The sequence below is a fragment of the Abramis brama genome (assembly GCF_963993115.1).
Source record: "Abramis brama genome assembly, chromosome: 3".
Taxonomy (NCBI): domain Eukaryota; kingdom Metazoa; phylum Chordata; class Actinopteri; order Cypriniformes; family Leuciscidae; genus Abramis; species Abramis brama.
Genome location: NC_139965.1, coordinates 21381367 through 21403931, shown reverse-complemented (window position 1 = coordinate 21403931; position 22565 = coordinate 21381367). Strand labels below are relative to the sequence as shown.

Genomic DNA, 22565 nt, shown 5'->3' with positions numbered 1-22565 from the left:
GAGTTGAGTGTTATAAACAATTTCTTGTATTGACAAACTCTTAATATATATTGTAAGAAAATGTATTCATTATTTAATATCTTCCAACAAACTTTGCTCTGTTGTTCCGTCTTCTGCTTCAGATCCATGCGGGCACACGTGGGAAGAATGAGACATGCACACAGTGGTATGCTTCACACCTCCTTGAAAGTTTATTGATCAGATACACAGTTCATATACTTCTTGACATGCATATTCATTTGTCATAGAACAAAGACTTTCAGAATTGATTGTATAAACAAACAAGCAGATTATCATAAGGCCTCATACTTCCTTTTACCATAAATGTATGCTTCTGGTTAATCTTCATCCTCCTTGATCTTCATCAATATCCCAAAATATGATACCTTATGCATGTAAGTAATTTATAATTGTAAACATTTTATCTGACTCCCTTATTATCCTTACATAATACAGATAAACAGATAAACCACAATAGTTTGCGATTTGAATAGATTCTAAACAGTCTACAAAATTCATAAAATGCAGTACATAAATTAATTAAACCTATTTAAACAAATGAAACTAAATCAAGAGTTTTATATAAAAAAAAGAGAGATTTCTATGATCTTCAATGTCTTGCCTTAATCCACTTTAAGTTCAGAATTACCAATGCTAATAACTATTCTCATTGTACAACTAATATGCAATTCAAGAGGACTTTTAAACGCCTTACTAAAATTGTCCTCTTTTACTATCCGTTCTTAAACCAAACAGGAAGTCACAAAGATTCACCAGACCAAATAAGCCATTTCTGATCCGCTCAGTCCAAACAAGCCGCTGCGGCGATCGAATAACTTGACATCGATTATTTACGCCTGATTCTAATGTTTTCCTTTCTAAAAGCGGACGCGATGAAGCCCTGTCAGATGTTCATTATAACTTTATTATTGTCTTAAATTAAGACTGCTAGTGTTTTTGACCGGCCATATTGGTTGTCATTATTCAGGCGAAGTTATATCAAGAGTATAAACTGTTACGAAAAGCAAAAACTCCTGCAGATCCAGTGCATGGTCTTTGCTATAGGCCCATCGCCTGACAAATCTGCATTTTTCTTTTATATGCGTTTCGTTTTATTCACTACAGTTTTGCATAACACTTCGTCGAGCACTGAAGATGGACACAGACAAGTTTAACTATGTGTATAGTTGCGATTTGGACATAAACGTCCAACTGAAAATGTGAGTATGTTTCTGGACCTTAGTCATTGTCTTGATTGCAGAACTGTCAAACCAGCAGAATGTCAACAGAGATCGAGTAACGGCTCTTTGCTCATAGAAACATCGCTCGTATTATTGGAAGATGTGGTATATCTACTCGATGTAATTTATTAATATGGTTTTAAATGTATTGTCTACTTCGTCAAAGATAAAATCAGCAAATCTCCCTATGTAGGGGACATCATGTAGTACATTTATATTATTTAAATATAATGTAGGAAGGAAGACTCTTCCCTCCGTTATATCAAATCGTTGTTTTTGTGATGTTTACCAAAGCTAGCATGGCAACACTATGAGCCAGAAGAACAAAGTGTTAACACGAGTCCAGCGAGAGCTGTTGTGTTTTAGGGCTGTCATCTGTCTATTGACATCATTCTCCTTTTGCCCTCGATCTTAACGAGTCTCTGTCCGCGTGTGGATCATAAATGATTCTTCTGACCCCTAGTTTTCGTCCGGCTGCACACGCACGCATAATTACGTTAGAAGGACAGAAAAATCCCAGGGTGCTAGTGAGCAAACTTTTACGCAAGACCTCATCATAAGATTGTGAAGCCAAACTGCATGAAGAAGAGTTGTCACCGTGTGAAGCACTTGAAATAACGGGGTGATTTTGACAGAGCTGACCTTCATAATTTAAAGGGATAGTTCACTTTTTTTAATTTAAAGAAATGAGTTAATTTCTTCTGTTGAACACAAAAGAAGATATTTTAAAGAATGTTGGTAATCAAACAGTTGACGGTAGCCATTGACTTCCATAGTAAAAAAAATAAAAAATACTATGGAAGTTAATGGGCGCCGTCCACTTTCTGGTGACCCAACATTCTTTAAAATATCTTCTATTGTGTTCAACAGAAGAAATTAACTCATACAGGTTTGGAAAAACATGAGGGTGAGTAAATGATGACAAATTTTTCATTTTTGGGTGAACTGTCCATTTAAGTGTGAAATAGGAATTAAATAGGAAGGAAAAAAAGACGTTTAAGGAACGTTGTCAATGTCTAAGTATTAAAACATTTTTAAAAAGTGCATGTTGCATATTTTAGATGCTTGCCAACACTAGTAGAGTTCTTGCACTAGCGCTTGGAGTAGCGGACACATCAACAAAATTGAAACAAATTAATACTTTTATTAAGCAAGAACACATTCAATTTATCAGAAATAATAGTACAGACTTAACGTTGTTACAAAAAAAAAGATTCCTGGAAAAAAAAAAAAATATATAGTTTCCACAAAAATATTAAAGGGTTAGTTCACCCAAATTACTCATTAATTACTCACCCTCATGTGAGCAGTCTTTCTCTCCATTGACTATGCAACTACCACTTTCTAGCCCGGGAAAGGTAGTAAAGACGTCAATAAAGTAATCCATGTGACTCCAGTGATTTAACCTCAATTTTATGGAGCTACACGAGTGCTTTGTTTGCACAAATAACATCATTTTCCACTTCTTTTTTTCTTCAAAATATTAATCTCAAACGCGCACTCACGGCATCTCGCGTCAACACAACACACATGCGTATTTTTTGTAAATAAAGTGGTAAATTATGTTTTTTGTTGCACAAAGCACTTCATAAACAGGAGGTTAAATCACTGGAGTCACATGGATTACTTAAATGATGTCTTTAATACCTTTCTCGAGCTTAAAAGTGGTAGTTGCATAGCTGTCAATGGAGGGACCGGAAGCTCTCAAGATTTCATTAAAAAGATCTTCATTTGTTTTCCGAAGATTAACAAATGTCTTATGGATTTGGAATGACATGAAGGTGAGTAATTAATGACAGAATTGTCATTTTTGGGTGAACTGTCCCTTTATGCATAAAAAACAAAAATTCAACTGTGATTGAAATTTCTCTTGAGCACCAAATCAGCATATTAGAATGATTTCAAAAAATCAGCTTCATCGTCACAGGAATAAATTACATTTAAAAATATACATTTATTTTCAAAAATCTTTTCAATTAAAATAGAAAACATTTTAAACATATTGCTGTTTTAACTGTATTTTTGATTTGAAAAAAATGCATCCTTGGTGAGCATAAGAAACTTTCAAAAACATTAAAAAAATCTTAGTGTATCATTAGTGTTAACATATCTCCAAAGTATATTAACAAAACCATGTTTTGTTAATAAAGTGTAACAGTTAAAATTCTCTGATCATTTTACCTTTATGAGCTATATTCACCATTTACTTTCATTAAGTGGAAAAAAGATGCAATGAAAATGAATGAAGACTTGAGGCCTTAACATCCTGCAGAATATCGTGTATATATATAGTTTTTTGTTCCACAAATGACAGTACTAACAACTAGCGTCAGTGTGAATATAATGTGCGGTGGAAAAGTCATGGAAATCATTGGTCAAATAGCTGAAATTTAGACCCAAAATATCTTGACATTGTGTTGTGTGCTGACTGAGCAAAATAGCCTTTCGCTTGTGTTTGCTTTTGCAGAGGCAGTCTGGAGGGCAAGAGAGAGCAGAAGAGCTATAAATCTCTGCTCGAGGACCCCATGCTGCGATTCTCAGGACTCTATCAGGAGAGCTGCTCCGACCTATACGTCACCTGTCAGGTGTTTGCTGAGGGCAAGCCACTCGCTCTGCCAGTACGGACGTCTTACAAGGCCTTCAGCACTCGCTGGAAGTGAGTACATTTAACAATGGTTAATCTCCGTATCTCACACTGTGGCTCACTTTATGCAAGTGTGACCCAGTAATGAGTCAGAGCAGGAAACCAAACAAAATATGCCAGAGATCTGTCGCAGAGATATATAGCCTATATATTTGGGTACCTTTATCATCCTCACGTATTTACACAGATACATGACAAGTATAATTAATTTTCTTTATTTAGAAAAAAAACATTAATACCTTCAGATTTTGTTTGTTGACTGTACTGAGTCATGTGTTTTGTCACATTATTATCCTGGTCTTTCCTTCTTCGCAGCTGGAACGAGTGGCTTAGATTGCCAGTGAAGTACCCTGACCTGCCTCAGAGTGCCCAGGTGACACTAACTGTTTGGGATGTGTATGGACCCGGCCGTGCCACACCTGTTGGGGGCACTACAGTCACCCTGTTTGGGAAATATGGGTAAAGGTCTACTGTTTCATCAGAAATTATGTGTGTACCTCATTAGCTTTCAACTGAAAATGTCATGTGATTGAGCTTTATTTGAATGAAGTGTATCTATGGTTAAAAGAGACTTAAATAGTCTGTTGAATATAAGAATAATTGTTTTGAAAACCTTTAAAGTAGAACTCCGGTCAATTTTAACATTGAGCTCATTTTTTTGTAAATTTGGAGTGCTGTCAATACAGAGAACAACGACAAAAATCGGTGTTGCCTACACCGTGTTATCCCCTTTTTAAAATTTGCACCCTGTTGACTTCAATGGGGCAAGTTTTAAACCTGCTTTTAGCCTCTTAACATCCTTGATGTGTCATTACAAGTGCCCAGCCATTGTGAGTGATTCCTTCAGAGTGAACACGGTGAATCTGACTGCAGTAGATGTGAAAGATATGAATAAAAATGAAGTTAATTCGGCCAGCGCACATACCTGTATTTACATCCTGTTTTCGGTCGAAGTCCACAGTGCAAATTTTAAAAAGGGGATAACACGGTGTAGGCAACACCGATTTTTGTCGTTGTTCTCTGTACTGACAGCACTCCAAATTTACAAAAAAATGAGTTCTCCTTTAAATCTGTCTACTTTCACAATCAGTTTCAAATATTTCTCACTGTTCAAATGTTTGGGGTCAATATGATTTTTTTATTTTTTTTTACTTTTATTCAGCAAGGCTACATTAAATTGATCAAAAGTGACAGTTAATAGGATTATAATTTTCAAATATCAAATAAATGCTGTTCTTTTGAACTTTCTAGTCATCAAAGAATGAAAAAAAGAAAAGAAAAGAAATCATGGTTTCCACAAAAACTTTCCACATGGCTGCTGAAAACTCAGCTTTGCCAGCACAGGAATAAATTACATTTTAAAATATATATATAAAAAACCTTTATTTTTGAGCAAATAATTGTAGTCTTGGTGGGCAATTTTTTCAAAAACAAAAAAACAAAAAAACGTTCCGATTCCATACATGTGAAATGCAGTGCAATTTTGGCCCACCAATCTTTGCTACATACTCTCTTCTAGATATGTCTAGTTTTTGAAGGACAGTTGGACATGATATATTTGTGCAAAATTAAAATCCTGCTTGTAATTCTTGAAAAGAAGGCTTTCTTGGAAATTTACCAATTATGCACTAGGATGCCTTGCTGATTTGGCTAAATTCTTTAGGTAGCTGACTCGGTCGCTTTTCACAGGACTCTAACGAGAAACAGGACTCTTTTGGCAACACTAACACCAAATTCTTCTCTTTGTATGCACAGAAATTTTGTTCATTAATATCTTCACTCGCATGATAAATTCATTGTAATCCAGAATTTAAATTACATATAACCAGCATATTCAGAATCTATTCAGAATTAATACAAATCTGTGCATGTTAATATAGTCAGTGAAGTGTTATTAATCAATTATTGAAGAGATTACATTATTGTTAGAGAGACAAACTTGATGTTTTTTTGTGTGACATTTTTCCACAAAAGTTTGCACACCACCCCTCTTTTACATCTAATAAGGGGAATCCCTTATCCTTCTTCATCTCTCTTCTTCTCTCCCTCTGTCTACCAGAATGTTCCGGCAGGGCATGCATGATCTGAAGGTGTGGCCGGGCGTGGAGGGTGATGGCAGTGAGCCCACTAGTACGCCAGGAAGGACCAGCAGCACTCTGTCAGAGGACCAGATGGGCCGCCTAGCCAAGGTCAGTTGAGGGATTGGGGAGTGGAGAAGCCCAACTGAGACAGAAAGGCGAGAAATATGCCTGTGGACAGTTACTGCACATGAGGGATATGTTAAATGAAAAGTGGGTGGCAGGGTGGGATAGATGGATGTGCTGTTTGTGTTTATAGATTACCCAATTTGTGGAAAGAATGAGGATTGAGAATGTTTGGGAGTGTGATTGTGAGTGTGTGTGTGTGACTGCGTGTGTGTGTTCTCTAAAAGGACATGTTTTAACTGCCCTCTGTTCCAGGGCCCAGACCTGGAGATACTTAGTGACGTGAGTATGAGAGAAAAAGGGACAGGAATGCTGAATGTGTGTGTATGTGTGTGTATGAGTGTGTGCTTGTCTCATATTTTTAGGCAAGATATAGGATGGGTTCCATACTTAGCTTGTTTAATTTGACCCACATTTTCACAAATAGGATAAGTATATAATTCTCTGTGTGTTTTGGACTTTCAAGCACTGACATTTTGGACATTGCTTGCCCTCACCAATTTTTATTTATTTAACATTTTATATTCATTTTTGTTTTTGAGAATTTATTTATTTGCAGCAAAGCTGTTATAAAGCACACCAAGTGTTCAGGGGAATTGAGAAACACTTTTTATGACACTATAAATTAGAGCTGCTCGATTAATCATTAAAAGATCGCGATACCGATTAAAACACCAATGCAATCGTATTTCTTAATGACAAGGATTCGGCTATGTCTATTAAACCTTTGACAAGTACGATCACAGCGAACATCCAAATCTGCGTTGTTGCTGCCACTGCCCCAGAGAGACCAGTTGTCATGTATAGATATGAAACGGCTTCACAAACAGTCTTTTCAACCACACAGTATCTTTATTTCTGTGTTACAATAATTCAAATTATCATAAAGATATAAACACTGATGTCTACAGTAGTGATCAAAATAAAGATTGCATCAATTACATCATTACACCAGTAGGTGGCGACAATTGACTGTAAAAAAATGTATTTGTCATTGAATGTTGACATTCAAAAATGTTGAGTCTTTATGAGCGAGTCATTGAATCAATCATTTATTCATTCAAACAAACCGATTACTTAAATATTTTAACATTTATTTATAGTTTATATAATTTGCAGTATTTAACATTTTATCAGAACCTCTAGTAAATTGCATGCTATTTTGTTTAGTGGTCTATTCAGAATCGTGAAACAAAAAAATGTATTCTCTAATCAGAATCGTGCAGCTCTAAATTCTACTATAAATGAATTTAAAAAAATATGGCAGGTCAGATACAACTTGAGCCCTTTTAATAACATCTTTCAACTAAATGTTTCAACTTATGTTATGACCATGTAAAAGCTGGTAAGCTTGCCTAAACCTATGTTCACAACAATCGTGTCTGTAATGTATAACCAGAGGTTAATCTACAGAAAAACAGTTCTACATCAAACAGACAATTTAGAAGAATCTACAGATTAAAAAGATTGTTGTGCTGGATAATTCATCTAAGTCAGAATGATTTGTTGTGGATGCCGTTGACAAAGCTTAACTTGTTTGGAACTGGGAACATTCCTTGAAATGTTATGGATATTATGTTTAGCCACTAAAACACAAGTATGGCTGGTTAAACAAAGTCCTCTTAGACTCTTGGTGGCCTTTAGATGAGATGTGTTATTGTACTAACTATTACTAACTGTTTGTTTAGAAAGGGCTGAGTCATCTTAGTGTGCTACTACTTTGTACTGGCAATCACTGAATGTCCTTACTTGCTAATGGGCGTTTTTGTGTTTGAGGCTCTTGCTGGCTGACACGCCACTGTCATATGATTGGCTAAAGGATTGTGCGCACAAGGTATTAGTGTTACTGGTCTTCATTTCTGGTTCTTTTTCTTTAAGTTTTCCTCTCTCTTTCTTTGCCTTTCTCTCTCTCTCTCTCTCTCTGTCTCTCCCAGCTAACCAAAGCTCATCGTCAGGGTCACATGGTTAAAGTAGACTGGCTGGATCGCTTGACCTTCAGAGAGATTGAGATGATCAATGAGGTGAGTGGGTTTGGTGTAAACAGTGTCATGATACGACATCACTATAATTTTTGTAACCTCTTTGTAGAGCCCAAACTAAAAACCACAAGTGTGTGTCAAATTAAGATGATTCATAAAGTTGTTTTTTCTCTACAGAGTGAGAAACGTAGCTCTAATTTCATGTATCTTATGGTGGAATTCCCCCGTGTCAAAAGTGGCGAACGAGAATACAGCATTGTCTATTACGAAAAGGTATATCCATTTTTAACTACATCCTTTCCTACAAAGTGAAAATTGATTCAAAATAACCGTTTAATTTCCCTGTTAATGCATGATTCATCAAAATGTATCAGCTCTGCTTCACTTCTAAATTTTTAGTTGACTAGGTTGTGATATTAATGTTAACTAATAGCCAAATAACTATTTAAGCATTTTTAGCATATACTTGTTGTTGGGAAAGCAGTTTTTCAAAAAATCTTGCCAATTGCTAATAGTTATTTAATGTGGTTAATTTAACATGTATTAACAAAAGAATAGCTTGTTGAGGGTGAACTTGAACTTGACGGTTATTCGTGTCAAAAAGCATTTTTAGGAGGGAAACAGTCCTACACAATTTTAACTGCAAATTAGCAGTCAGAAATAAATACTTTAACAATCTTATCATTTTTAGATGGGTAAAAACAAGCCCCAACTTACAGTTTTAGAAAAATACATTTTTACTTTTTTGAAGTAAAATGGGTTGTGAATGCCTTTTTATTTTGACTTTAAATCAGTGATTGATCACATTTTTTAAAAGGAGTGTAGTTAAAAGACCAGGTAAATTTAAGTGACTCTCTTTTCAGGATGCTGATGATTCCTCCCCTTTGCCAACCAGTTCAGATATTGTGAAAGTCCCAGACCCTCAGATGTGCATGGTGAGTGGAAATAAAAACAAAAAAGTCAGTTAACTTGGGTTTATTGGTTTGAGAATCTGTGATAAATGTCTGTCTTAGGCCCTATTTACACCTGGTATTAAGATGCGTTTTGGTCGACGTCAAAGTTTAAATCCTTTCTGGATAGCTGTTTATGCATTAGGTCAGTAGGCGGAGAGAAGGCAGTCTTTTGTGGCTGTTCAATCATATGAGCATTTACACTACAAAAGAAAACTAGTCAAATGAGTTTTGACTACCTCTGGGATCGGTCAAAAGTGGACAAGCTCAAAACGTTTTAGACCCCATTTACACCTGTATTTAGCGTCGTCCACTTGTGATCTTAATACCAGGTGTAAACCGGGCTTTAAACACAAATGGTGGTGTATATTTCGCCACTTGATAATGTAAAAAATACTTTTCATGTAAAATGACAAAGTTGGTACTTACTGGTGCTGGTGTTCTGTTGCAGGAGAACCTTGTGGAGAGTAAGCATCATAAACTGGCCCGTAGTTTGCGCAGCGGACCGTCTGACCACGATCTCAAACCTAATGCGGCCACACGTGATCAACTCAATGTTAGTGATGAAGAGAAAAAGAAGTCCACAAGACATCTCTGCAGATGTGTTTTTAATATGTATATATTTATCTATCATAGATCATAGTGAGCTACCCACCCACTAAACAGCTAAGCTCTGAGGAACAGGACCTTGTGTGGAAGTTTAGATACTACCTCACCACACAGGAAAAGGTGAGTGAGCACATGTACTGGACACTAACCATTTAAAAGTTTTTAGGTCAGTAAGAAAGAAATTAAGGCTTTTATTCAGCAAGGATGCATTAAATTGATCAAAAGTGACAGTAATGACATGTATAATGTTACAAAAGATTTCTATTTCAAATAAATGCTTTTTTTTTAACTTTCTAGTTATCAAAGAATCCTGAAAAAATATTTTGCCATCACAGGAATAAATTACATTTAAAAATATCTTAAATAGAAAACCGTTGTTTCACAATATTACTGTTTTTTTAATCAAATAAATGCAGCCTTGGTGAGCATAAGAGACAAAATAAATAAATAATAATAAATAAATCTTACCGACCCCAAACATTTGAAATTATGTTTCCATGTTTACTAGTGTTGCCCCATTGGTAGTAGGATGATGTCTCAGTCTTACTCTGTGCCCAAGGCAGGATCTAATTGTGGCTCTGTTTTTAGGCTTTGACTAAGTTCCTGAAGTGTGTGAACTGGGATCTGCCCCAGGAGGCCAAACAGGCCCTGGAGCTGCTGGGAAAGTGGCGGCCGATGGATGTGGAGGATTCCCTGGAGCTGCTGTCCTCTCAGTTTACCAACCCCACAGTCAGACGCTACGCTGTCGCGAGGCTGCAGCAGGCTGACGATGAGGTAAAGTCTACAGTACATGTGTTTCTGTGTCTTTATGTATGTCTTCTATCTAGAGTATATGTGTCAGTATATGTCTTTGTGCGTCAAATGATTTTAAACGCGCCTTAAACATGCACATCATTACCAATGGGAATATTTTGGGACATCTAAAAGATTTATGCATTAGAGGAGCCTGATTCCTGCAGATAAACATTTGATTCTGCTTATTTTTCTGACTCTTCAGAGAATGAATTGTGATGCATACAATAACCATACCATACACACACCTCATCTCTCTTTGTAATTCCATCTAGGATCTGCTAATGTACTTGCTCCAGCTGGTACAGGCATTGAAATATGAGAACTTCATTGATATCCAGGGTGGTTTGGAGCCTGCCAGTAAGAGAGACAGTCAGGGGGTTCTGGCAGAGAGCTCATCAATAGGAGATCTGGAAAGGTCAGCTGAAACCTCACAGAACATGCATCTATGGGAAATGGGAACCCCCCACACATTACTTTTCATAGAATCACTGCATCTTTCAACATCTTTGCATGCACGATTTCCAGAGATGCTCAGAATATATGTACTGTTGGAATTCTAAACAATTAAAAATTGAAAAACAAAAACGTGAGGGTTCCACTCACTGATATATTTTTGTAGTTCCCAGATAGCATCAACCATCCCTGTGATACCCAGTGGACAGAAAGGCAAAGAGGGAGCAGATGGTGAAAATCTAGAGGTAAATGTAAAATAAAAAGTTTGCAGATGTAAAAAAAACCAAAACAGTTTATTTTAGATAAAGGGGATGTGGAGATTATGTAACAGTGTGTTTGACCTGTGTTCCACAGCAAGATCTGTGCACTTTCCTTATATCACGTGCCTGCAAAAACTCCACTCTGGCAAACTATCTATACTGGTGAGTTCATTAATCAAGGGGTTTTGCAGTTCTTGCATGACTATAACAATTTCCACCGATTCCATATGTAAGATTTAAAACTAAAAGAAAATGTTGTTTGGATATTGTCTTATACTGCAGGTATGTAATAGTGGAGTGTGAGGATCAGGACACCCAGCAGAGAGACCCAAAAACCCATGACATGTACCTCAATGTAATGAGGCGGTTCAGTCAGGCTCTGCTCAAGGTACCTTCACATTCTGAACCCACATGACTGACAACAAACTAATTTGATAATATACACTACTGTTCAAAAGTTTGGAGTCAGTAAGACTTTCTAATGTTTTTGAAAGACATCACTTATGCTCACCAAGGCTGTAATTATTTTATCAAAAATACAGTAAAATTGTAAAATAGTATTATAATTTAAATATGTTTGCTTTAAAAAAAAAAAAAAAAAAAAAATTATATTTTAATATTTTTAATTACATTTTTAAAAAAATGTAATTTATTCCTGTGATGGCAAAGCTGAATTTTCAGTCTTCATTACTTCAGTCTTCAGTGTCACATGATCCTCAATCAAAAGATGTCAAAAGAAATCACACAATCACAACCAATCAGGAGATATTCAATCTAGTTAAGATTGTACTTTCAAAGTGCATACAAAAAGTGATTTTGTCTGATTATATTGCAAATTCATGCCTCTTATACATATGCTTGGTTGATAAAAGTAAATAGATGTGAAGTGTTGAAATAGAAGATATTGAAAATAATATGTGATGTTTATGTCTATTTCCAGGGTGATAAGAGTGTAAGAGTGATGCGCTCCCTTCTGGCCTCCCAGCAGACATTTGTAGACCGACTAGTGCAACTCATGAAAGCTGTTCAGAGAGAGAGCGGAAACCGCAAGAAAAAGGTACGGAACATCTGCTGTAGATTATGAGGAATCTTTTGTAAAGTTTTTTGCTATAGTTAATTTTTTTCTGTCTCTGACTCTGACAGACGGAGCGGTTACAGAGCCTGTTGGCTGATAACGAGAAGGTGAATCTGTCAGAGATCGAGCCCATCCCTCTCCCTCTGGAACCCCAAATCCGCATCAAAGGCATCATACCTGAGACTGCAACACTCTTTAAGGTATTGTGCATCATTTATATCCATTACACTGAGTCTCACATGCATCCATCCACCACTGACCGCAGTTTTTGTCTCTTTCAGAGTGCTCTGATGCCAGCAAAGCTCATCTTTAAGACAGAGGATGGGGAGCTATATCCAGTCATCTTTAAACATGGTGATGACCTGAGACAGGACCAGCTCATCCTGCAGATTATTTCACTCATGGATAAGGTCCGAAGAGCTCATTACATCTCCTCACACAGTTCCGACAGTACACATAGTTCATATCAGTATTCATTAATGTCTTCATTAAATTAACAATTTTTTTTATGTTTTATATAATGCTATTGCTAAAATAAAATTGAGTTTGATAGAATTTTTGTTGATTGTTAGCTTTTTTTAATCTTGAACAGTTGCTGAGGAAAGAGAATTTGGACCTGAAGTTGACTCCATACAAAGTTCTGGCGACCAGCACCAAACATGGTCAGTACTGCATCACCTATTGAGCCAGTCAGTGCACGTGTGGGAGTTTAATTTCACACTGAATGCATATGATTTGTCCGCAGGTTTTATGCAGTTTATGCAGTCAGTGCCTGTGGCTGAGGTTTTGGCGACTGAAGGCAACATTCAGGTAATGCAATACAATATCCTGCAAAGTTCAGTTCCAACCCTAACCAGTTAATCAAGGTCTCCTCTCCAGGGTCGCTTGAAACCTCCAGGCAGGTGCGTTAGTGCAGTTTGGAGCTCAGGCCCACCATGAATAGGATTCGACACCCATTTCACTTGGATATACATCACAATAGGGGAAAAAAAAGACTATCATATTTTAATATTTAAAAATAAAAGTAATATTTTATTACTTACATTTGTTTAATAGAATTGTAGGTGCAAGGTGGTATACATACCAAATAGTGGATGTATTAAACGCATTCTTCTGTGTTTATTTGTAATATAACTTAAGAAAAAGCTCTCATATCTTATTTATTTTTCTTGATTAATTATGTCTCCATGCAGAGTTTCTTTCGAAAGCACGCTCCGAATGATAAGGGGCCATATGGCATCAGCTCTGAAGTCATGGACACATACGTTAAAAGCTGTGGTGAGCTTCAGTTTGTTTATTTAGCTTTATTATTTATTTACTTCTTTATAAATCATTATTTGCGTGTACTAAATCATGATATACTTTTCAGCGGGCTATTGTGTCATCACCTACATCCTAGGGGTTGGAGACAGACATCTAGACAATTTACTTCTCACAAAGACTGGTAAACTCGGCTTTCAATGACTTAATGCACTGAAAAAACAAAACAGATTGAGCGTGCTGATCTGTATCTCTGGCTTGCAGGGAAGCTGTTCCATATCGATTTTGGGTATATTTTGGGTCGGGACCCTAAACCCCTGCCACCCCCTATGAAGCTGAGCAAGGAGATGGTGGAAGGGATGGGGGGCATGCAGAGCGAACAATACCAGGAGTTCAGAAAACAGTGCTACACTGCCTTCCTGCACCTACGCAGGTGAGTTAAAGAAGACCTACTTCCTATATGTAGTATGTCTAACTTGAAATCATAACCTTTTTTGTTGTTTTGATTCTCGTATGCAGATACTCCAATCTCATTCTGAATTTGTTCTCTCTGATGGTGGATGCCAACATTCCGGACATTGCACTGGAGCCTGACAAAACTGTGAAAAAGGTTTGTGTGGTCCTAAATGTTTGGCTCCAAAATTTCAGAGGGAGAATAAAATGAGCATTAAGATTTTAACCTGTTCAATCTTTGCCTGCCCACTGCAGGTTCAGGACAAGTTTCGATTGGACCTCTCAGACGAGGAAGCAGTGCATTATATGCAGAGTCTGATTGATGAGAGTGTAGGGGCTTTGTTTGCTGCAGTGGTTGAACAGATACACAAATTTGCACAGGTGTGTATGCAAATTCAGCATGGAAACTATAAAAACCAAGGCCTATTTATGATGTTACTCAAAACAAGCTTGTTCTGTTACTGTTCTCATTTCCATGGATGGTAGCAATTTTTTTGTCTAAATTCTGGAAAACACTACACAACTTTGCACAGATTTTTTCCCCTGATTTGCTGTCTGGATGAATTAACTCTAGTTGCCAAAGTTCAGGGCCAGTCTGCAGATTTTGGGCAGTCAGGGTTGAAAGATTTCACTCAAAATCACAGTGTAGCCCAGACAATTGTTTTTAGCTTCAGTCTTTGATTCCATCCAGAGATCAAACATTTGATATTCTGAGATGATTTTAGAGCACATTGTTTTCATTTGTCATGCTTCTCTTAGCAATGAAGCACACATTTCGGCTTTCTGAGTATGTTGTGTTCAAAACAATTGGTAACACTTTATTTTGATTGTCCCCCAAAGACATCCTACTAACTATAAGTAGCTTTGCAAGTACGTCAACTTAATCCCTGTTCGGACGGGACTAGTTTTCTAAACAACGTTTGAGTTACAGTTCTTATCGCTCAACATCTGTGGTTTAATGTACCGATTCGGACAGGACTAAAATCTCCATGTTCATTTCAGAGGTGGGAGTGTGTGTTTTCTAGACGTGGCCGTTACAGAAGGTCATGTGCTGTGCGTGTCACCGTATATGTATTTTAATTTATTATTTGTTGGTATGATTTAAAAAAAAAAAAAAACATTAAGTAAACTTCACAAGTTTATAGCAGTGGCTGTTTATAATAAATAAGTGATCTATGATCTATAAGTGATATCTTACTCTTACCTAACACTGATAATAAAATGGGCAGTCTTTGCTGTTTCACAGATTTGGCTCTATTTATTAATTGTATATGTTGTTTTTTCATTGGATACCATCCATATTGAAACGAAATTAAAGCATGTCGAAGATTGGTACACAAACGATAGCTCAGGTAGGTCAAAAAACACGAGGAGCGTTGGATAATACAACATCAGTGATCACAGACATTTGGACGGGATTAGAGGACCGTAATAGTAGGTAATTTGCCCTGGAATTTTTACAGAGGTTGTGTGACAAAAATTCAGAATTGCCAGATTTGGACAAGATTAAAATCGCAAAAAGTATGTCTGTGAAACATGAATTTCTCTAACGACCCCTTGGAAAACTAGTCCGTCCGAATAGGTCTTTAATCTACTAACCCTAACCTAACAGTCTACTAATACTCTGTTACTTGACATGTAGTTGCAAATTAATGAGTTAGTTGACGTGTAACCGAACAACTTGAAACTTTGTGGGTGATCCTCAGTCATTTTGTGTATGATGCCCATTTGTTTCTCTTTAACAATTTATGATGCTTAGTGTTTAAAAATCTGTGCATATTTGAAAAGTCTTGCAGTGTATTCCAGCTTTAATAGAGTTCCCACTTTTGTTAATCAGCTATGATTATTGACAGATCCTGATAAATGGCCAAATAGCGGTCCCTGGATAGCTGACATATTGGACTTTTACTAATGTTTTATATTTAAAATCCACAGTATTGGCGCAGATGAGGTGATGTCATGGAGCAACAGATAGATGGACGGCAACAACAACTGAATGATAGACGGGAGAAAAGGACATGTGCCAAGGCCACACTAGTGACATCGTTTTCACCGTGAACCATTCATGCACTAGGTCTTGACTAAACTGAATATATTTGTATATAAAATATAAAATTAACTGTATATGTAAAAAAAAAAAAAAAGACAGCCAAATAAAGATTCCAAACTTTAGCATTTGTGTTTACTGGTCAGTATTCACTGTAACACTCATATAAAACATTTAGAGTCTATATTAGTAGCTGAAGTCTGTTTATTTTTTTTACAATAGAATGGTAAAAAAAAAAAAAAAATGTATCATCCGTTAAATATGTATTTGAAACCCTTGATTAGGGACTGTTCTGATGCATATGGTGGTTTTAAAGGTTTCTCTGGATGAGAACCTGTGCGTGTTTCCTACAGTGCGAGTCAGCTAGTGAGTCACACCTTCCTATGAGGAGTATTTTCATACAACTTTATTGCACAGCCTATGTATAGAAATTGGGCAATGCCTTCGAAAGATATTATAGTTATACAAAGTTAAAACCTCAATCTACATTTTCTTTAGACCTACATGGGTTATATGGATTAAGCCTTGCACCCAGCTTTAGTCTACTGAGCAACTTTAATGCAAGTCTTCAGTTCTTTTGTTTTTGTAATTAAAAGAATGAAACTTAGTCACAAAATGCATTCAATTAATGAACAATACCACTTATGAAGAAAGATACTACATGCACACAAACCAAAACGTTACTATAAAGTGATGATTTTGGTTAGAAAGTGCAGGTTTATTGTGCATTTCTTGATATTTCTATTAGGCTAAGATGAATAAGAATGTACTGTATGTATGCATGTTGTTTTTCAGGCTTGTGGGCTGTGGTTTATTAAAGCTGAACTTGAACTCAGGCAGACTTTTTTCCACTCTGCTACGTTTTGGTCAACAAGAAACTTGACATTTAAAACTCGAGTCATCGGTTGAATGAAATGGCAGTGAATATCTGTTTGGAGGTGGTATATTTGTCACATGATTGCTTCAGGAAAAAAAGTCAAACAACAAATGTCCCTCTTACTACTTACTGTATTTATTAACTAATTTCCCTTCACTGTTACAGTACCAAAATTAACATGTCGACTCCACATACGCGTGTACACTTTCTCAAAAAGGAGAAAATAAGAATAAACAGGCATAATTCTATACAACGCAATATACATGCTACATTTTCCAGAACCTAGAGTCACACTCGGTTCCTGGGAGCGTTCCCATTAATGTTCCAGAGAAACGGCAACATCAGCAGAAATTGTGCACCTTAGCGTGGTTAGCTGTGAGACACGGTCCGAAGAAAGTGAGAGTCAAAATGGGGCAACTCTGAGTCAGAAAAAAAACAAAAAAACCCAAAAATGAAAACAATGAATTCGAGCCATACAGAAACCAAACCATACTCACAGTTACCCGGACAGAATAAGGATTTATAGCGCTCTACTGATTTGTGTGTTGGCAATAATAATGACTGTTAGATTCAGGTCAGCGACATTTGACCATGAGAAACGTGCAAGAAGTGACACATTTCACTCTACAGTAAAGGCATACGTGCTTAACTACATTTGACCTAACCATTAGAAGCCATCTAGACTAAAATGGAGAATATGATACTATTAAAGTCGACATTATGACATATGAAATTATAATTCAAACTATATATTATAACTATATAAACGCATTTTATAGATCTGATTGTGGATGATTCATCCACGTGTTTACTTTATTAACATTTTTTTTCCAAACATTACTTTTTTTTATTTATTATAATGTCATTACTGGGTAGTCAAGCAAGACTTTTCCAATAATTTAGTTTGTTTAAACCTCTCCCCTGCAAGCTCACGTTCATCTGCCTCCATTTTTGAGTGCAATGTCCCCATGCCAAAAACCAATCAGCAACCGATGCATAGAAGAAAAGCTGTATTCAAACTAAATGTATTCAGTCTTTGGAGAACAAGCATCATTAGTTTGAATTAGCTCGGACCCCTGTTTATTGGTCTCATATTCAGTTTTAAACATCTCAACATCTCCATACCACTCTGGGTCTTCAGTTGACATCTTGTCCTGTTGAGTGCATTTCACTTGCACCGAGCTCAGAGGAATGTCACACTGATTCTGATATGGACATCCCACGTTTGCTTCTAGAACCGAATGTGATGGAAACAAATGGAACTCGTTGTTTTGGACTTCTACACCCAAATCTCCAGACTCCACAGATCCCTCAATGCAGTCTGGATCGTGCAGGACGGGGCTTGTGTAATACCCATTGCCCAGGCTTTGGGTGTTGATGTAAGATGACTGGTTGTCCGTGAGTGTGAAGTCACAGATTGATACAACAGAAACGTGGTCCCCCTCAAAGCTCTCGTTGTGTGGTGCAGCCTCATAGGAGTCAACGAATGTCTCTTTCTGAAGTTCCAGGTCTCTAAGTAAAGCCTGGAAACGCAATAATGGTTTGTACTTTATGCATTGAATGCTGGTTTGTGACAGATTAAACAAACAACAATTAATACAATGCATTGAATTTGCATTAGAAGGGTTTGGAGTGCTCCTTTGAGTAACTGGTTTTATTATCAAAGTCTAATTTGTTTGGATGGCTAGGGTTCCAAAAGTGCTGATGTGGACCCTTATTACAGACTGACACATTTCTGCACAATATAACACTGTAAATCTGTTTAAAAAAAAATATAATGCACATTTATAACACTAAACTTTGTCTTTAATTACACTGACATTAAATTACAAGAAACCGACTAAACACTTCTAATACACCTGCTGAAGGAGTAACTGTAAACGTGACATTTTTCATCTTCTGTGATATTTCTGGTATTTCAGCTGTAATTATAACAAAGATGCTTGTTTTCAAACTAAAAAAAAAAAAAAAAAAAAATGGGAGTAGTGATTAAATTAATTAACCACAATTGATTTTGTGATTCCTGAAGTTTTAAGAACTGTTTTGTTTTCAATAAAAACAATAGTTACTAAGGGAGGGGAAATATGATTTCAGTAACCCACTTGCAATCATGCTCATGTAATATTGCTGAAATATAAAAATCCAGTACCAAAGATCTGGGCAAGGGACGTTCAGAAGATGTACAGTTTCTCCAGAGCAGAAATATCACTAGGCCAAGAGCAATGAGAACAGCACACACAATCGTGACAATGAGGCTTTCTGAAGAACACACACACATTCACACACACACATTCACACACACATTAGTGGTGACAAACGCTGAACAAACACATGCAAATAAATGTGGACTGCATCCAGTGCTGGGTAGTGACTGATTACATGTAATCTGGATTACGTAACTAGATTCCAAAAAATCCTTTTTTACAAATACACATAATCATACATAATTGCATGTTAATCTCATTATAGCAGTAAATTAATCATAATTCTTTAATTCTCTCACCTACTTTTTTGTCTTTTAAATTTTCCTTTCTAAAAAGTGTACTGCTTATATACCTTCAAAACATCTTCGAGGTTTGTGGAATCGCACACACAGACCAGCTACTAGTCATGAGCCGATCACTGAAAACTGAGAGCCAAAGCATTTCATCACTGAATTTACGGAAATCATTTCACTTTTAAGAAGTGTTTTCTCAACATTGCAAGACTGCAAATCTAATCAGCTCCTGACAAACACATTATTTGAATCATCACTCAGTGAGTCATTTATCCATGTATTACTGTCTTTGGAAGGCTTTTGTCTTTAAAACACATTAAAACGTACAAATTCATTTCATATTTACATGCAGTGCAGGGATTCCCTGCTTTTTTTGTCAGCTGAACCTCTTTGTCCTAATATACTTACTTGAAGTACCCCCTGAGATTTTAAGTTAATAAGTTAGGTCAATAATAAATTTAAGGTAATAATAATAATAATAATAATAATAATAATAATAAATAAAATTAAGTTTATGGTTCTCTGATGTTGGTTAATGGTCACATGACATGCTGGTGAGTGCATGCTTTTTAGTAAGTGTTTTATATTGGATTGTTTTCATTTTAAAATGATTAATTTTAATTCAAAAACAATTATGATTTAATGATTAGCTTTTCATTGAACTCACAAACCCCAGCAGTTCCATCACGAACCCCAGTCTGGGAAACCCTGACGTAATGTAATATTTAATGCACTTGTTGTTGATAACAAAAGAATGGAATATATTTTCTTCCTCTTTGTATATTTATATCAGTATTGCACAAGATTATCCTATTCAAATCAATGTGATAAACTATTTAGGACAAAAGTAATCTAAAAGTAATCAATAAGTAGTCAGATTACATTACCTTAAATGTGTAATGTAATGGATTTCGTTACCAACAACAATTTTTGTCATGTAATTTGGAATTAGTAACCGATTGCAATTTGTAAGTAATCGACCCACCACTCACTGTATCTTTACACCACAAAATAAGTATAAAAACCTGTGAAGAAATGATGCACACCAGTGTTTGCTGGTATGTAAACACACTGCGGGAGGCTCGTGGGAGAGGAGGCCAGTACACCTTCAGCTGTGAAGTTGGCCACAGCACAGTACACTTGCCCTGGTAGAAGAAAACCAAATTCCACCTCGAGTGGGTTTTCATCCATCACCGGCACCGCAGCAGTGCGTGTCTTCAAGAAAAATAAAACAACTGAACTCTCCATTTAAACAAAACGGTAAAATGGGGTTAAAGGGATGTAAAGATGAGAGTTGTGCACCTGTCTGTCTGAGAGGTTCTCTTTGTTGTATAGAGTGACTGTGGCCAAGAGGTTTTTATAGTCATTTATGGGGCAGAGGCAAGCCATCTCCTTCTCTTCCTCATAATAATCCTCACTTGTGCAGATTTTGGATGGAAGACAGGGAAAATGTACCGTCACCCACAGACTTCCATTGTCCATGGAGATGATAATGTTGGGGGGGCTGAATGTGGCAGAAGCTGGCAAAAAAAGAGAAAGTTTTAAAGGTTATCTTGAGGAATTGCAACATATTGTGATTCTAATTCTTGTCTAATTATGTAAATGAGTTATCGACAGATGGCCATCATGCATGTTTCGACACATTGTTATCTAATATTAGTGAATGCATTTCTGTAGCTCTTTTTTCATTTTTTAAGCTTCAAGCTTTGCACAATTTTTGGTGAGGTTTAATACTGACAGTCATTCAAAGGGTCACAGAGCAGAGTTCCATTCAGCCCGGGAAAATCTTCTGATCTCAGACTGATGAAGTTGTAGCTGTCTATGTTTGGAAAGACGCGTGTCAGATCGCAGCTTTGCTGGAAAATCTGGATGCAGTCTGAAACATTTTTCCATGATTCACTGCAACACAAACACACAATATCAAGAGCACTTTATGAAGATGCCAAAAAATTATTTATGGTGATCATCCGGCCATTCATAACTGTGTGAAACAAACAAATATTTCTGACTTCCATTTTCTTAAAAACGCAACTCTTCCACTGGGCATGAGTTTAACGAGCGAGCAAATTGAGCTTGATCGCTTATGACTCATTTTCAATTCTAATTCAGAGGAAACCAACAGCGTGCCTGAAGCGATAACAATAGCCTGCCTGCTTTGGGGCAATAAGCCCGGATTGTGCTTGACTGTGGTTTTCTGCTAAACCACACACAGTTTCACCTCTCAGCCAAGCGCTCTACTGCTCTCTGCTTCTCACTCTCATTTCTCCTATAAGCAAAATCTTCCACGTCATTCAGTTACTCATGTGTTTCTAAACCTATTCTTTGTGTGTAGATGAGACTCACCCGCGTGTCTTGGTCTGGACAGTGTAAGTCGTCTTAGGGTTGGCATCAGGGCAATTCCACTCAAGATGGCACCCCAAATCTATTGTACGGACTCTGACATCACAGACAGAGAGCACAGTCTCTAAAAGAAACACATGAAAACAAGAACATGTTGCACCTGTGTAACCTATATCACAGACGTGAAACCATAAACATACAAACAGAATGCAAGAGAAACAAAAAATATATAAAAATATACACTCACCTACATTAAACATCAACAGAAAAAAATATTCCAACAAGTTTAGGGCAGTGACGGGCATCCCCACACCTACACGTTATTTACGGGGAAAATAAACTGTATTTATCAAAATGCCATAGCTGATAATATCTGTACAAAGCTGACCGACAACATATTTATATTATGATATTAATATTACACATTTTATAGATATACGTTTTATATTAAAGATTTACCTTAAACAGAAGAATGGGAGAGATTTCATTAGCTCTTACTTTTCAGTGAGTGAGCAGATAAAGTGAGAGAAGGACAGATGTCACAGCTTCACTTAGGCTATGCCACAAAACCACACAGGGACTAAACCCACGTGCAGAGAGGAAAGAAACAAAAAACACTCTGGTGGAAATGGTAGCAAAAATGACAATCATAAATTATTACAATTTATAAATGTTATAATTCAGAATTTTTTTTATAGCCTATTTACAGATAATAATACAAATGTATAGCCTACTTACAGATAATAGTAATTGTTTTGAAGTTTTTTAAAGAAATCTTTTATGCTCACCAAGGCTGAAGTTATTTGATTAATTTATAATATAAAAAAATAACTGGTTTCTATTTTAATGTATTGCATTTAGCTTAATTAGCTCATTTTTAA

General features: G+C 36.5%; 2 protein-coding genes across 4 annotated transcripts; one reads left to right on the top strand and one right to left on the bottom strand.

Annotated features, from left to right (window-relative positions):
- Positions 1-809: 809 nt before the first annotated feature.
- Positions 810-16095, top strand: pik3c3 (phosphatidylinositol 3-kinase, catalytic subunit type 3). The gene is made up of 25 exons (XM_084107612.1): positions 810-1220; positions 3709-3897; positions 4201-4344; positions 5945-6074; positions 8024-8110; positions 8246-8341; positions 8932-9003; positions 9470-9574; positions 9655-9747; positions 10216-10401; positions 10695-10837; positions 11042-11120; positions 11230-11297; positions 11418-11523; positions 12076-12192; positions 12279-12410; positions 12492-12620; positions 12803-12872; positions 12956-13020; positions 13404-13488; positions 13580-13654; positions 13735-13903; positions 13990-14080; positions 14179-14304; positions 15859-16095. Exons 1-25 carry the CDS (start codon positions 1156-1158, stop codon positions 15871-15873), a joined length of 2637 nt encoding a protein of 878 aa, XP_083963738.1. The 5' UTR covers positions 810-1155; the 3' UTR covers positions 15874-16095.
- Positions 16096-16966: 871 nt separating this feature from the next.
- LOC311078663 (uncharacterized protein) lies at positions 16967-22197 on the bottom strand. Of its 3 annotated transcripts, XM_084107615.1 has the most exons (8): positions 22144-22197; positions 21932-21997; positions 21688-21808; positions 21083-21243; positions 20647-20864; positions 20370-20559; positions 18997-19106; positions 16967-18370 (listed from the first exon to the last, which is right to left on the bottom strand). In XM_084107615.1, the coding sequence occupies exons 2-8, from the start codon at positions 21987-21989 to the stop codon at positions 17867-17869; spliced, it is 1362 nt and encodes a 453-aa protein (XP_083963741.1). In that variant the 5' UTR covers positions 21990-21997; positions 22144-22197; the 3' UTR covers positions 16967-17866. The 3 variants fall into 3 exon arrangements, with proteins under 3 accessions (XP_083963741.1, XP_083963739.1, XP_083963740.1); XM_084107613.1 differs by having other exon boundaries at positions 21688-21997; positions 22144-22170; XM_084107614.1 differs by having other exon boundaries at positions 20391-20559; positions 21688-21997; positions 22144-22170.
- Positions 22198-22565: the final 368 nt, after the last annotated feature.